This window comes from Anastrepha obliqua, chromosome 2, assembly GCF_027943255.1.
Source record: "Anastrepha obliqua isolate idAnaObli1 chromosome 2, idAnaObli1_1.0, whole genome shotgun sequence".
Classification (NCBI taxonomy): Eukaryota; Metazoa; Arthropoda; class Insecta; order Diptera; family Tephritidae; genus Anastrepha; species Anastrepha obliqua.
In genome coordinates, this window is record NC_072893.1 from 132,904,056 (window position 1) to 132,920,330 (window position 16,275).

At 43.2% G+C, this 16,275-nt stretch overlaps 1 protein-coding gene across 6 annotated transcripts in view; it reads left to right on the top strand.

Moving 5' to 3' along the window:
* LOC129236841 (interference hedgehog) overlaps window positions 1–16,275 on the top strand; it is a 116,264-nt gene that overhangs the window by 87,175 nt on the left and 12,814 nt on the right. For all 6 annotated transcript variants that reach the window (XM_054871098.1, XM_054871101.1, XM_054871095.1 and 3 more), the window contains 3 exons: window positions 14,002–14,352; window positions 14,423–15,382; window positions 15,446–15,587. In XM_054871098.1, the coding sequence (XP_054727073.1) occupies window positions 14,068–14,352; window positions 14,423–15,382; window positions 15,446–15,587 (1,387 nt within the window). In that variant the 5' untranslated portion in view covers window positions 14,002–14,067. The remainder of the gene's footprint in view (window positions 1–14,001; window positions 14,353–14,422; window positions 15,383–15,445; window positions 15,588–16,275) is intronic.

Consider the following 16,275-nt stretch of genomic DNA (forward strand, 5'->3'; position numbering starts at 1 on the left):
GGGTCCACGTTTTGACCTATATCTCGAGCCCTATTTCCAAAATAAAATATAATCCATGTTACTCGTGGATGATGTAGCTTTCGAATGGTGAACGAATTTTTAAAATCGGTCCAGTAGTTTTTGAGCCTATTCATTTCAAACAAACAAAGTTTTCCTCTTTATAATATTAGTATAGATATATAAAAATACAAATCTTCTCGAAACTCTCTTCAGTATTTTAAATTTAAATATTTATAACAACACAAATATTTCTTTCGGTCTGATGCTTTAAAACCAACTCACTACTGCAAGCGCTAGCGTTGAAACTTTTCACTTCAGCGGAACTAATTAGACGAGATATTGCCTGAAGGTCAACAAGTCAACACATCGTTGATATCTGAATATTGTTTTCTTAAGGCAACCCAACTGTCACCTATATAAAAGGACTCTAACACTACTTTTTTCTCTTTCTTTGGGCTTGGTGCAGCGAGATTCTACCAACCGTTTTCACAGAACTCCAACCGAGGGCACGAACTGAGCCATTTACACACTAAAAAAATGATGTTTCAAAGCAGAGTCTGAGGCGCTGAAAACAGCGTGAGAAAACTTTTCGAAGCTTCTATTGGAGCCTGCCACTTTTTAGGAGTCATAAAATATTTGCAAACTAAACATTTCTCTTTACCTTTTTATCCACCCATAATTACTTGAACCAATTGTCGATATTCTGGCCTAACTAATGGCTTATGGTAACAAATTGTATTAATTCGGAATAATGAACGCAATACATTAGAATCACCCTCGCCATCACCACAACGATCCGCGCTCCCACCTTTGTATGTCAACACTTTGGTATCTATTTGGAATCTGTTAGGTATCAGTGCCAAACCGAAGCCAGAAGACAACCATTTACAGTATTGTAAGAGGCTTAAAACCAGTTTCTACTATTTTCGTTTGACATAATATTCATACGCAGTTTCATTGAACCTTTCGACCGCTTTGGTCCAGTCATCGCTTATCTTTTTCGCATGACTCTCTGCGCTCTGTTGCTGTTGTTGAAGCAGCCGTGGATATATCTTCTGTTTGTCAGTTGGCTTTATTGGCTTTTCGGATTTTTCAATACTTTTTAAGTGCTGGTCTGTTCGTTTGGGTATTGGCGGCTGCAGCGCGTGTCTGTTCACAAGTTGTTAAACAGTGATTTGTAAATTTTTATTATTTTATCATTCTTTCATTTTCATGCTAATCTCACTTATTAATTTTTTGCCACAAAATTTTCATATTTGTTAATTTATTACCAATTTCTCCTTTTCAACAAAGTTTCGAAAGGTTTTTTCTTTTTTCTTTTGTGTGTTTTTCTCTTTTTGCCACGATTTTCGTCGCTTAGCCAGCTGCAAGTTTATATCCATATATGTATGAGTATGTGCAGATGTAGATGTGAGTAATCGTGCTCACGATATAATCGCTTGATTTGCTAATTAATGTTGTCATTCACAGCCCGGCCGACCACGCCGATACGCCTCTCGCCAAACCGCCTTTGCAATTGGATGGCTGGTGATTGGCTGCTACTTTTGATTGATCAGTTTGCATTTCGATAATTTCGCCTTAGTGGACGCAACATAAATGTACATAATTGCTTTTCACTTCTGCTTCTGCTTCTGCTTCTTCTTCTATTTGGCAATAAAGTTTTATTAGCCACTTAAAGTGGAAAGTTTGAAAACAAATGTTCTTAAAGCCGAAAGTAAGATCTGTATCGGAACGCATTGGCCATAACTGTTCCATCACTACAACGCTCACGCCTCAGCTGTTGTGGTCGCAAAATTTATGAAAATAGATTACAGACTTGGCTCCCTCGGATCCCTGGGGCTACTATTTATTCTCCAATTTGAAGAAATGTCTGACCGGAAAAGGTTTTATTTAAACGAGGAGGTGATTGTAGAAGCGAATGGATATTTTTTAGACTTGCACAAATCCAATTATTTGGAAGGGACAGGCAAACTAGAACAGCGTGGGATGAAATGTATAAGCCTAAAAAGAGACAACGGTGAAAAATAAAAAAGGTTTACCACAAACAATTAAGTAGTTTTTATTTCAGCACGGACTTTTCAAACGGCCTTCGTATTGAAATTCGTCTTTGCGGCATTGTTTGATCTCGGACTTATATATCCTTTGAGCAAACTAAGCAGAGCTTTGAAAGCCATACAAATTTTGAAGAGCCCTTGGATAGCTTAGATATCATATACAAAACTAACACTGGTTTTTTCTCAGTATCAACCAAGGAATTGGGGTCTGGATGCATTTAGGCCAAGTGAATCTTTTTATCACTCAATCGACCTATTCCATTTCGAGTTACCAGTGGCGGTCTTGGTACTAACCAGCAGCAGCCAAGAAGTGTAATTGACATACCTACGGTCAAAGAACCTTTACTTGATCGGTCTTAGAGAATGTAGAGAGCTTTCGCAACTTCCATTTAAAAAGCTTTTATGTGAGCTTTTCACAGCTCATGGTTATGATTTCGCATTACAACTTTTTTTATTTTTGTCTTATTATTTTATTTAGTCAATTAAATCAAAGCACAGTTTTCTGCGTTTTTATCACCAGATATGCATTTTTTTTATACAAAACTGTGCGAAAATGCGAAAATTGTTTGTGTGTTACCCAATCGATCCATGTCGATGTTTCTCTTTTCGTTACAAAAATAGTGAATATAATTTTTTCTTCTTCTCTGTTTCCCACTACATAAATCGCTTTTTGATAACCGCAAAAGGCCAGCAACGCTACTCGATGGTCATTTATCTTGCAACTCATTTGCACTTTACTGCCAAAACACTCATTTATTTGGCTTGGCGCAAATACACAAACAAAAAAAGTACAAAATAAATACACAATACACGAAAACGAAGCAAAGTAAACACGTTGCAACATATGAGTTAAAATTGCAACAAAAAAAAAAAAAAATAAATAAATTGTCGATTTTCACAAATCGAAATCTGCCACCACTCACGCTTCAACAGCCTCCAACCAGCTATAAATGAGAAAATCACATTGCCAACTATTTCCAACGGCAATGATAATAGCAACAACTGCAATGGCAGTCGCCTGACGGCTGACGGCGGCGATGTGCCAAATATGTGGCAGCACAATGACTCATCGCTGCGAGCATTAGTAATGAAAACGGCAACATAACAACAACTACAGTGATGCCATTGCTGATGACTATAACGACCCACAATTGCAGCAACAACAACCACAACAGCAAATACGCAAATATAAAGTAGTGCATTTCATGCACTCTGTGGCAAGGCTGCAGGCGCTGGCTGTCAACAACCCGCACAAAACGGAATAAATGCGAGTGCAAAGTGTGTAATTTATTTAATAAATCAAATAAATAAGTTGATGTTGTTGCTGTATGTGTTGCTTCGCTATTATCTGCTCACTTGTGCGATCGGGGCACGCGTACGAGTGCGCGCCATAGGTTTGTGGCAGCAACTTGTTAGATTTGCCACACACATGCGCTGCTGCCGAGCTATTCCACGTAAATTGGTAGCAACATTTTTGTGCTGCTGCGGCAACAAATGGACCTGGAAACAAGAAAACGGGGAAGAATGTGCTGCATAAAGGGCGAAAGGGAAAGGGAAAGGGAAGAAGCAGAATCGACAATGGTTCACGCGAGTACACACCAGAGTGCAGAGCGCCAGTTCACGTTGTGTGGCATAAACGGAGGCGCACTTGTTGCTGCCAAAACGAGCCGCGCCTGAGTCAAGGGAAAATATTTGTGTATGTATGTGTGTATGTATGCAAGGGGAGGAGAGCGCAGATTGCGACAGGCATGCCACAAAAGCCACAGCGCACCTCAAATGGCAATGATCTTGAGATGTTGCAAGAGCAGCAAAACCAGCCAAGTACGATTCATGCAACAGGCATGAGCCAGCAGCTACAGCTAAAACTTTAAACGTTTCTGTTGCGACTTGTGAGATTTTTTTATGGTTGTCATTGTTTTTTTATTGTTTTTGTTACTGATGCTTCTAGTTTGCCTTTATTCTCAACAAAGTCTTTTTGTCTGTGACTTTGCATGCGCATGAATGTCAATGCTACGGCAGGAAATATGTAAGTGGTAGGAAGGCAGCCAAGAGAAGTTGCATGCAACATGCCACACATGCAACCCACCAGCAGCATCACCATCACCATCATCCATCTATGCGCCGTAGCCGAGTGTGTGCGAGTTTAGTGTTGTAAAAATATTTGCGCATGCTTTACGGCAGCACTCCAACAACACTAAGCACAACAACAAACAAAAACAACTTAAGGCACTTCGGAAAATATTGTGTAAGCCGTGAACTCTTCAGTTTAGGTGCAAAAATTTGCGACTTCAGCCACATTTTTCATCGCTGTTGCACACACATATTTTTTTATACACACAAAAATAAGCTTTACAATAACTACAATAACAACAAAACCAAAAACCGATTAGAAATAGTTTACGCCGGCAAGCGGGTGTCAGAGAGTGTAAAAAATGAGCGCAATGCCAGCAGCAGCTGGATGCCGCAAAGGGAGGTTAATGCAGTTGCAAGTTGGGCTTAAGCAAGTGGTTATTCAGGGAAATGCTACTTGGGCATTATACACATGTGCACATATATACACATTTACAATTACTCGTACGTATTTTGTGTGAATGTATGCAGATAATGGATAACTCCGCAAGCGGTTTGCGCAAAAGCAGAGCAGTAAATAATTTAAAGTGAATTGAGTTTCGTGTTTGGCTCATTTGAGTTAGCTGGCGGTTGGGCTTCGTGAAAAGTGGAAGGTTATGCGGTTGTCGAAAGTGCGCTTTGCGAAACGAGTGATCGCACTTATATAGGTAAAGGAACTTACAATTAAAGTAAATGCCTTCAGAGACACTAAGAAAAGAGTCATAGGAGGGAAACGGGGCAAAGGAAATTATAGGTTTGTCTCTTTGATTGTTTCTAAAGAAATATATATACTTGCACGGCTTGGCCCAACCTCTACCCTCCCACCATTTAGGATCAACCGTTCCTCACTGCATCTCGCGAATCTTTAAGAAAGTCATCCTCAGTTATGTGGCGGTCCCAAAATGACCTCTGAATTCTGCGTTAAGTCACCATCTGCTTTCAGCGATGTAGAAAGTAAAACACCACAACTCACAAATCTTTTCACAAGTTATACTCTACTCACCAGCATTACCATTCTCGGCCTTCCGGAGATCTCCGGCGAACATCGAAAGGCAATTAATTCATGCCACACTATTCTTTAGTATCCTAGCGATCTCAGAATGACTGCCTTTCATCATATCTACAGCGATCTCACAATGAATAGGCGTCCTTTACATTTCAGAATCTATCAAAAACTTGTCTTTTGCCTTTTAGTGATCACTAGATGTTCATCCTGCATCGGGCTCACTAACTCTCAATCAACAATCTTTCATCACATCTCAAAAAGCTTTTAATGGGCAGCGTTTGGTTTCAATTAAGTGTTTCATAAGTACGTTGAGAATTATAGACATTTGTTTTATATGAATGAAATAAAAGCTCTACTCGCCCAACCTTCACTGGCGCTCCTTCGGGCGTAGAAAGATCTTTATTTGAATTGCACTACTCAGCCCATTATAGCGCTAATGCAGCCTTTGCCTTTCTCCCGTCCTTTCAACCTTTTTCGCTGTATTCGCTGTATTCGTTTTGAAGGAAACCTGAAATCAAGCGAAATATCAAAAAAATGGGTATCCAATTAAATTGTAGTGTTGCGAAGTGGCGACATCGCCCAAGCGCGCAGCCAATCGATCGACGGACCAGTCGACCAAGCCACAGCCAGAGCAAACCAGAGCAAAAAACGAAAAAATAAGGCAAGACAGCCAGCGTCTTCGCGCTACCACTCCACAATTTTTTGTCAATAATATTTTCCAATTTTTTGCAGTCTTATTTTCTGTTTTTGTTGATGCTTTATGCTGACACGTTATTTTACCCTGATTGCACTCGAATGAGAAATGTTGCAGGCTTGTCCGAAGGTACAGGCAACCCGCATAAAGAAGTGAAGCGCGTTGAACGCGTTCGATGTGCTCGGAACGGGCAAAGAATGGGTGAAGAGTACCGGGAGCAACAAGAGACATGAACGTGGAGGGGCATAGCATATGAATGTGGAAACAGGCGCTGTGGCCACAGCTGCCGAAACTAAAAATGGGCGAACGAAGAAGTTCGATTTTTATCATCGAAAGCAAAGCCTAAAAAAAGAGATTGAGCAAAAACAAAACAGAAGCAGGGAAGAGGCAGCAGGCATAAGCAATGTGTGTGTGTGTGGTTCTGTGCACTTGCATGCAATATGTGGCTGCTGGCAGGCAAAAAAGTTACCGAGTTGCCTCATGCGACTGCCGCAGCCACATTGCGCGCTGACTGACTGTGCCACTGTTGTTATTGTCGTTTTTGCCCCACACTCGTGTTGTCTTCTTTTCATTGCTTGTTGTGCCGTCCAGTTGCAGGCTCGGTCGCGGATTCGGCCGCCTATGGAATGTGGTTTACACCAGAAATTCTTGTTGCCCGCGTGTTTGTTGTAGCGGTAGTAAAAGTTGTTGTATGTTTGTATATTTGTTTATTCTTCTGCTTATTGGCGCAGTGTCGCATATTTTGATGGCTCTAAAAATGCCACTTTTTCACTGCGCGCCACTGCATACTACAGCCAACGAAAAGAAAGTTGCGCGTGGCATGTTGCAAGTTGGGTAAAATTAATAAATAAATGCAGAAAATACTTAAGTGCTATGCAGACGCGTCTGTTGCAGATTCCGGTGCCTTCCTAAAATGGCTGCTTATGGCGCAGCGCGTGGCATGCCGCATTTGGTTGCCGTGGCAACTTGCGAAAATTTGCGTTTTTCTTCGCTTACAAATTAGCGTATAAGCAATGTGCAATCAATTCGGCAATGCCATGTGCGGCACGTTACAACATCTCACTGTTGGCTAAGGCAGTGGCACGCACGAGCGTGCAACGTAGTGCCACACTTGCAATGCAAATACGAAAACGTAATTGTACAAGCAGTCTTTATTTTATTTGTAGCAACAACTGTGTACCTAGTTGTGGCAAACGCTTTGCTGCATGCCAAAACGCGCAGCTAGTGGCACCCTGCGGCTCTTGTGGTTAACGGGCAGCCGCTAGCTTGTTTGCGGTTTTTTCATTTATCCTGTCTGCCGGTCTGATCGTCGCAATGTCAGTAGCCTTACTGCCACTGGTGGCATGCGCTAGTGGTTGCGTGTGGCAGCGCGCATGCTTGCAACATTTTTTTTTTGTTGTACTCCACTCCTGGCCTTCCTGCCTTTTATTACTGCTTAATTGCAACTAAATGTGCGGAAAAATTGCGAAGCGGGTGGCTGGGGTGCAACGAAGGGAAAATCAGTGCGGTTTTGCAGCAACTTTTTGCGGCATGCAACTGTAAGATAATAGATTTTGTCGGAAAGTGTTTACAGATCGAAGCAATTAATTTTAATGTGGCAAACGAAAATCAGCAAATGAAATTTTGGAACTGAAAAAAATTGGGCGTGTTGTCAGTGGCAAGTTGATCGTTCTTTTTCCGAATTGTTGTTATTGGTTTTTGTTTTATTTCTATAGCCCACCTGTGCCTTAAGCCGAGCATACCACACCAAGTGGCAGTCGAAAAACCAATTAGAGAAAATAGGTTATGTTCTTGTTACTATTGGTGTTGTTGCTGCCTGCAAGCAACATGCCACAGCCACAGACGCAGACGTTCAAGGCATGGCCAGTTGGTTGGTTGGCAGTTGGTCCGGGCGTGTTACTGTATTTTGATTTACGTGCACAAGGCGCGACAGGCAACAAGCAATAGCAACAAGAACAACAACAATGAGCGCATAAATAGTGCAGTAATGCTCTAAATACCGCAAAAACAGTAAAAAAAACAATGAGGAATGCGGGCAATAAAAAATTAATAACCACATGAAAAACATCGAATATCCCTTGCCACAGACACACACACACATAGCGAGTGACTGGTGTGACTTTTGTTGTTGTGGTTGTAATTTTTTCGCTCTTAATTTTTATCGCTGTTAATTTTTGTGCTGCGTCCGCTGCAACGAATTCCATTTTAGCTGCGCGAAAGAACTCTCATTTATTTTAGCGCATTTGCTGTCAATAAAGGCAACGCAGGAAGAAAAAGATGAAAAGCATTGAAGAAATGCGAAAATATGCCTGCGATATTAATAAAAACATGCGACAACTACAACAACACCAACAGTGAACGAAACGAGCCACGGCAATGACTGAAATTAAATGGCACCAGCGACATGCCAATGTCTGGGCTACAACAACAACAACAACATCAATAAAAAAAGTGTACAATAAAACGTGCAGAACAGGCATTGCATTGAGTGATGAGAAACCAATGCGACAGCAATAATACTAACAACAATAGCAGTAATGGTGCGTCGAAGTCGTAATCAACGCTTTAAACAAGTTTTTAGTGGCGGCGTGGACGTTGCAGCATCAGCAACAGATGTGTGGAATTTCAACTAAGGAAGGAAGAGGTAGAATAAGCAGCGGGAGCTATTGAAGAGCAGTGAGAGTAAAGACAAGTGTAGAGGAGAAGCAACAGGCAGTCGATCGACAGGCCGGAGCCGGCACAGCCGCTCAAAAAAGGCGAAAAGGAAAATGCAACAAGTGGCAACTGGCAAAGGCGACAACAAACAGCGAGGCGTTTTCATTTCATTTCATTTGTTGTTGCTGTTAAGGACACCACGCGGTGCTTAAGCCTGCTGGCAATCGATGGAAATTGTCAGTCCAGTATCCGGATGGCTGCTGCAACGGACAGGAGCTGGAAAAAAATGTAAAAAGAAAAAGAAACCAAAATGTAGCACGAAAGGCAGCAATGCATTGCTGGTAGCCCGGCAGCCAGTTCACCATGCAAACGGTCAGTCGGCAAAAAGTGGCGTGATCTGAACAAACATCAGCTCAGATGGGGAACAGCAATCGATCGGCCAGCTCAGTGGCAATGACAGTGGCTGCCAAGACGACGACAACAACTCGCCGCAGCACTTCATCAATTTTTATGACTTTTAAATGTTATGCTGGGTGCAACATGCCAAAGTACTTTCGCAAATAGCAATAACAACAGGAGAAGCAATAATGCCACAGTAAGAACAACAAAAGAGAGAAGTGCAAAGCACTACAAAATGTTGTAAAAGTAAAGCAAAGTGGCAAATGGTCTCAGGCAAGCTAAATAGGAACGAATCATTGCAGTGTCCAAGGCAAGGAAAGATGTTCGTTTGGTGGTGTGTGCCACAGTGGGCTTGTATTTTTCACAGTGACCAACGAAGCGAAGGCTTAATCAGAACGCGTTGCCTGGACGATTGATTGTGTGGCTCCTAGGCTACCAGCTATACATTGCCGCCCTTCGCATTTCACTTTGCCTTCTTCTCCATATTTTTACATTTTTCTTAAAAATCAACATTTTTTCTCTTTCTTTCGGCTTTATCTTTCGTAGAAATAGCAGCGTATGCTAACTGAGGAAGGTGTCGCAGAAGACGTCATCAGAAAAAGTTTACTCGTCTCAGAGAGGCCATCGTGAGATATTTCTCATAGATGGAAAATGGGCCAAGATATATCTCTGCTCCAACACTGAAATGAGCAGAAATTACTTTGTAAGGAATGAAGAATTAAGAGTAAATATTATATTAAGCAGACTGAGAGCTGCACGTTGCCGGGGCGATCCGGATTTATAAGCGATCTACGACTGTCACTCCACCAGCACTCCCCACTCATTTATGAAGCATGATTATTCTGTTAAAACGACACCGGAAGTTTGATTTCGAAAGAGGGCAATTTTGGTGGCCTTACGTTCACCTGATCTCCGCCACATCTCTATATCTTTTCTTGTGAGTCTGTTTATAATCAGAAGTTCGTATCAACAAACTGAGGCTATTCAACAAATAAGGGGCCAACATCCAAAAGGAAATGGGTATATGCTAAAACTTCTGCTCACATAAGCGTTAAAATAGATTGACTCTTTTCAGTAAGCGTAATCCAACCTCGGCTTCTAAGCTTCTCCGAAACAGCAAATTTCGCATACTTTTGCTCAGCTGCCCCACACTGTGCGCCGATTTCTTTATTTCGTTCGAGCCCTTTTATGTGCGGATATCGGCGGTCAAAGTAATTACAAAAACTACAATCATTAAATGGGATAGAGCGGACTATTGTTGTATTTTCTTCTTGTTTTTGTCAAGACTGAGCTAACATTTGTTTGACCGTTCACAGACAATTTCCACAGTTTTGTGTGTGTGAGTATTTGATGGACGAACTATGGGAAATATTCGGTGAACCATTTGGTTTTAGCGGCTTTGGCTCTCGAACAACCAATTTATGGCCATTCCTAAAAATATTTGCGCTTAATATTTAAATTTTATTTGGATGGGTTAATAAACTGCAGTGCTGAGCAATTAAATATTTAAATAGCGCTTTGAATGTCGGTTCGCAGGCGAAAAGGGTTTACTTAAATTTTAAGATCGAACTTCTAATCGCTTGAAATAGTTTTTTAAAATCAGCCTCTTTCGAAAAACGCAGCAAGTTTCGAAGTAAAAAAGTGGCTCAAAGTCGCCATCGGCTAATGATGGCCGCCATCAAACGCATGCCAGTCAGTTGTGGCAAGCTTCCATGACAGACTGTCACTAGACGGTGAGGTAATCAAAAAGCAAACACACACACACACATGCACACGAATTAAGTGCGGCAAAGGAGGAAGCAATAAAATTTACTGGCAGAGCACTTAAAATATGCGAAAGTCAAAGGAGCAGACTTGAAATGGCCAAATGCGCTGTTGAAGCGGTCGATAAAGAAAATCGCAACATGGATTGGACAAAAAAACAAACGGCAACACCACTTTCAAACACTGAAGAATAATGGCAGCCCATTAACGATGCACGCTCTTATATGCAGCGCCCCGCGCGCCCTGCTACCCCTCTTCGCGCACCACATAACATATCAGTCAAAGGATCTGCCACATCAGCGGCATCAACACAACATAAACGCAATAACAGTGACAGCGCACTACAACAAAAACAACAATAGCACAGTAATTGGAATGGGAGCATTTCGCACAGCGACTGGGCGCAGTAAAACAATCGGTAGCAAAAGAAACCAGGAGGAGCAAAGGCAAAAAAGACCAAAGTTGGAATGCGCAGAAGAGAGTTGCGGGAAAGAAGTGAGATTAAGCCCTGCTTTACAGTTTGCTCAGAAGACGCGCATTACAAAGTGTAAAGCTGTGCACATGGCGAACGTGGCAGCGCGCCGCAGTCTTACTGCCAAACACAACAATAACAACAGTCGCCACTTCGCGCATCGCAACTACTAGCCCAGCAGCGCTGTCACTGAAAGCGCAAATGACAAACGCAACCACCAGCAGGTAGCACAAACAATTATAACAACAAAACCAATAAGAGCGCACGCATACATCTCATATCAGCCATTAGTGCGTTGAAGTTCGCCTGATATGGCATATTAAAAGCGTTGAATGTTCGCGTCGCGCAGCCATCAGCAATCATCGGATGCCAATCGCCGTTGTCGTAGCTATTTGCCATGCACTGCGACGTCAGATGTATGGCTGGCAAAAATCCAATTTCCTTGCGCATATTTTGAGCGCCTCCTATTTAATGTGCCTGCCTACTTGCCTGCCACATGCGCCTTGATCAAGTGGTGCGCTCCATTTTCAAGGGAATTTTTATTTTATATGCGCGCCAATGCTACGCTGCCACCACCGCCGTTGTTGAAGAGCCGCGCGTCGTCATATCAACTGCCATTTGGTCGGATTTAATGGTGGCACGCAAAGGTGATGGCCACGCACACTGAGTCTGCGCTACCTACCTAGCTCCGTCGGGCTGACAGACACAGTCGCGTTGAATTGCCAACTTCACATCATCAAAATGTGCGATGTGGAGCGCGCAACGCAATAAAATGCGCGCCGCAATGAAAAGGGTTGCCGCAACAAGATGGCATTTCAGCGCTTTACATACAAATACATACACACATCGATATATAACGTGTAGAGCGCTGTGCTGTGCCTGGTCTGATCTGCATACAATTGCCCAGCACTCAACAACAATCGCCGCGATTTAATCCAATCATATCCACGGCGATGCTATCCATGCAACATACAGTCAAGTTGCCTCACTAGCGATGCGAATCTCGTTGCGCATGCATCCCTGCGGGCGTTGATATGTTGAAGTGCTCGTACAAGCAACAATGTAGCCAGCTGCCGCTTGAATGCATTTAATTTTATCGTCGCTGCTGACGCTTTTTTAAATTTTTTGCAAAAAGAATTCTGCCGATCAATACTGGTTGCCTCTCCTGCCAACGACTGGAATATTTCAGGACAGCAAGCAAGTTTTTCTGCTACAAAAAGTTCCAGAGAATCGATGAACATCTAAATTTGTTCTGTTTGTTCATTCTGTTTATACCAATACACTTACATAAAGTATGTCCTTAGTCTAACCTGCATATAGCAATCCTAGTTGAGAGAATAGCTGCGCAATCTTACATTCTGTCATTCTTCTTCAGTTCACATTATGGGTCCAACATGCGCTTTTCTCAAATATAGCCAAAAATAGTAATTTTTGTACTTTTATCCCGGAATGTCACAAAATCCTAAATTGCGAAGGCCATTCAAAATTCAGACTTGGTTTTGTACGTTAAAACCCTTGGGAAAATTGGAGCCTAGTTCTTGATTAATAATTTGTGTTGACGTGTGTAATGTCGTCATCTTAGGGATTAATGCTTCTGCTTTGCAGGCATTCTTTTCTCTTTGACACGCAGTAGCTGCAATAACGCCTCTTTAGCGATGGTCTCAACTTTGCAAACGTGCACTTTTTTCGACGTTTTCTACCAATGGTCGTTAGTAAATGTTTCGGTCACTATGGCGACGATTTCTTGCCTTTCGTTCATGTCGGCTTTCAATTGGGCTCGAGCCCTTGGCTTGTTGACACATATTTTGGACTGCAAATAACGCCGCAAATTGTCCAATGACGTAAATCGGTTGATCAGGGTGATGGCCAGCCAGAGTCGACATTTTTCGATATCATTGCCTTATTGTTTCTCGAGTGTGGCATTTAGCGTTGTGTAGTCGAAACCAGAATTTACCAGAAGAGGAACAAGAGTCAGTTTCTACCCTTCGCAATGGTGCGATTATCCAGTTCTGAGGGTTGTTAGAAGAACAACGGAACTAATCGAGTACTCACTTAGTTTCTGAAACCCCAAAAGTGAGTACAGATACCAAAAAGGAGCCATAAAAGCAACTCTGCCAACCCAGCCACTGCAGCATGTGGCTCATGCATTTTTTGCGCGGTGCATTGCGCAAAATCTTCGTTGGGCTCCTCGCTCAAATACTCTGCAGGCTGCCCGCTGTGTGCGCGTGCAATCTAATTTTAACTTATTGCCTGTCTCAGCCTCGAAGTAACTAAGTGCCTAAGCTGCTGTTGCTGAACCAGTACCAGCGTGTTTATTGTGTTTGTTGTTGCTCTTCGTACATAGTTGTATCTCCAATCTCGATCGGAATGCAGTTGTAGCGGCTGATAAATATCGTAAAGCGAATGATCGCCAAAGACTTTAATCATCATTTGTCCAACCCTATTCGATTCGGACTTCAGAATCAATTTCTTGTCAGCCGTTGCAAGTCGGAATATGTGACTGTATCTGCGGCAGCTAGCGAGCTAACATGCAGACGCGCATGTTGCAAGCGACTTTGATTTATGCGTTCTCGGTGCAGGCTGTCCAGGTGTGTTTGAAAAAATATATCACTTGCCACAGACCATGCACACAAATTGGTCTGCAACGTGCGCTGCAACAGTCCCTTGGAGAGCAATGGTACTTGTCGTGGACAGCCGATTTCGCTACGTGTTTGTTTTTTGCCAAATAATGCCACAGTGCTTAATTATTTATAAGGCACTTCCTCTATTAATTCACTCATCAATTTATTCATACTTCATTCAATCATTAAACCACACTTTTCTTTTTTTATATTTTGTGTTTTTACAGCCTTCATATCGGGCATATCCGGTTTGTGTCTCATTTACAAAACATAAAAAAGCCTACAGTACCGCCATGTCGAAACGAATCACATTTTCGTCAGTCGCACTGTGGTTGTGGCAGCTCCATCTGATGCTTCTCCTACTGCTCTGCCCGCAACTCGCGCTTTCATCGGCATCACAACCCCCCTCGCTGGGTGCGCACATCGTGCGCTCCCCCGAATCAGCAGTAGCGCCCAAAGGCGATGAAGTGGTCTTTGAGTGTGAATTAAATTTGGCGCCGGAGCGTTTGGAATGGCGTTTTCGTCACTCGAGCGCTCGCACTACCGACGCCATGAACTACAATTATCTGCATGCTGAGGTGAGTAGAGCAACAATACGCCCGCCGTGCATATAACTTCAGGTAATAGGTATTCTTTTATTGGTAATAGGAAGGTCACAACATCATCAACGACGATCTCACTTCGCGTCTGCGCGTTTTTGTCTCGCCCGAGACTTTGGGCGACTATCAGTGTGTTGCCTGGTTTGGTTCCGCTGCAATCGCTTCGACGCCCGCGCGCCTGACACTCGTTTCCCTCAGCATCGACAATTCGAACGGCTACAGTCGCAATGCAATACGTTGGAGCGTTGCGCCAAAGAATTGTGTAATATTACGTTGCGGCACGGTCAGTTCGAACCCACCCGCTGTGTGGAGCTTCTTCCGCAACGGCGAGAAAGTGCCGCAGACCGAAGTGCTGCCTTCTGCGAATGGCGCGCTCATACTGCTGTCGGTGTCCTCGAAGGATTCCGGTAACTATACCTGCTCGGCGATGAATGCCATCACTGGTGTTGAAGTAAGGCTGCCGCCACACATTGATTTGCGTGTCGACTACACCGATCGCACGCCGCCCTACTTTCTCATCCAACCGCCGGCGCAGGTAACCGCGCGTCCAGGCGAAACAGCACTGTTAGAATGCCCAGGTGTGGGCTCACCACCGCCAGAGGCTGTCTGGAGTAGTCCGAATGTAATTAACATCTACAATAATCGCACAAAGGTGCTGCCATACGGCCTCCAGATCTCCGATGTTCTGCCCGAGGATCAGGGTTCCTATGTGTGCCGCCTAGATAATGGTATTGCGCCTGCGCTGGTGCAAATTATAAAATTTATTGTTTTGGAAGTGCCACAAATCCTGAGCGGTCCAGCCACAACGCTCACAAACGAAGGCGAACAGCTCGAGTTGGAATGTTCGGCGGCGGGCAATCCCTTCCCACAGATCTATTGGCTGATCAATGGTGAAGACACTTCGCTGGACAACGAGACGTTCCACGAAGACCGTCGATTGGTTATACGACACGTGCAGAAGCGGCACGCGGGCATTGTACAGTGCTTTGCGAAAAATGAAGTGGGCGAGGTGAGTTTCATAGCGACACATGCACGATGCTCAATTTCTTAATACATATTTTTATTAATATAGGCAAGCGAAGGCAGCTTGCTGCAAGTCAACCCAAAACAGATACAAGGCGAGGGCTCAGCTCCTTTGGGAAACGTGCCAATTCGCACGCCTTACGAGCATACCGGCAGCAAGAACAAAGGCAAACGGAAGCACATGAAAATGCGTGAGTATTCCAAACAATCGTTTTACTACTAAATATATACGTACATATGTAAATTTATAAACATTCAGAGACATTTGGCTTCAAACTTTAATCTGTGTGGCAAAGTGGTTTTTCGACCTCGACACCAGATTGGTTGGTTGGTTTAAGATGTGATTCTCCAAGAATCCAACTTGCGATCCCGCACCATTCTGTTGCTATATTCTCGCTACCAACAAATTATATGGATTATTCCTTCACGACTATATCCAATCTGCGCGATTGAGAAACCTTTTAATGTTGATTACGTCAGCTAGCTCTTCCAGGTTCTCAGAAAGCGGTTTGCCAAGGCTTAGCATCCTCGCCCTCCATAGAGCAGGGCATTCACAGAGGAAATGGAAGGCAGTTTCCTTTTCCTCCCGTTGATTACAACTAAATAAAAAAATAAATAATTGGCGCGAACATTTCTGTTAGGTGTTTGGCCGATCTCCTCTCCTATTTGTGGCGTACGTCTTAATGTTGTTCCAAAAATGCAGGGGCAGTTTTAAACCGACTCCAAACGGCAAGTGGTGTTTTTATGAGGAGCTTTTTCATGGCAGAAAAACACTCGGAGGCTTGCCATCGCCTACCGAGGGGCGACCGCTATTAGAAAAAACTTGTTCTATCATTTTGCTGTTACATGGACGGAGACTCGAACCAACACACTCCCGAA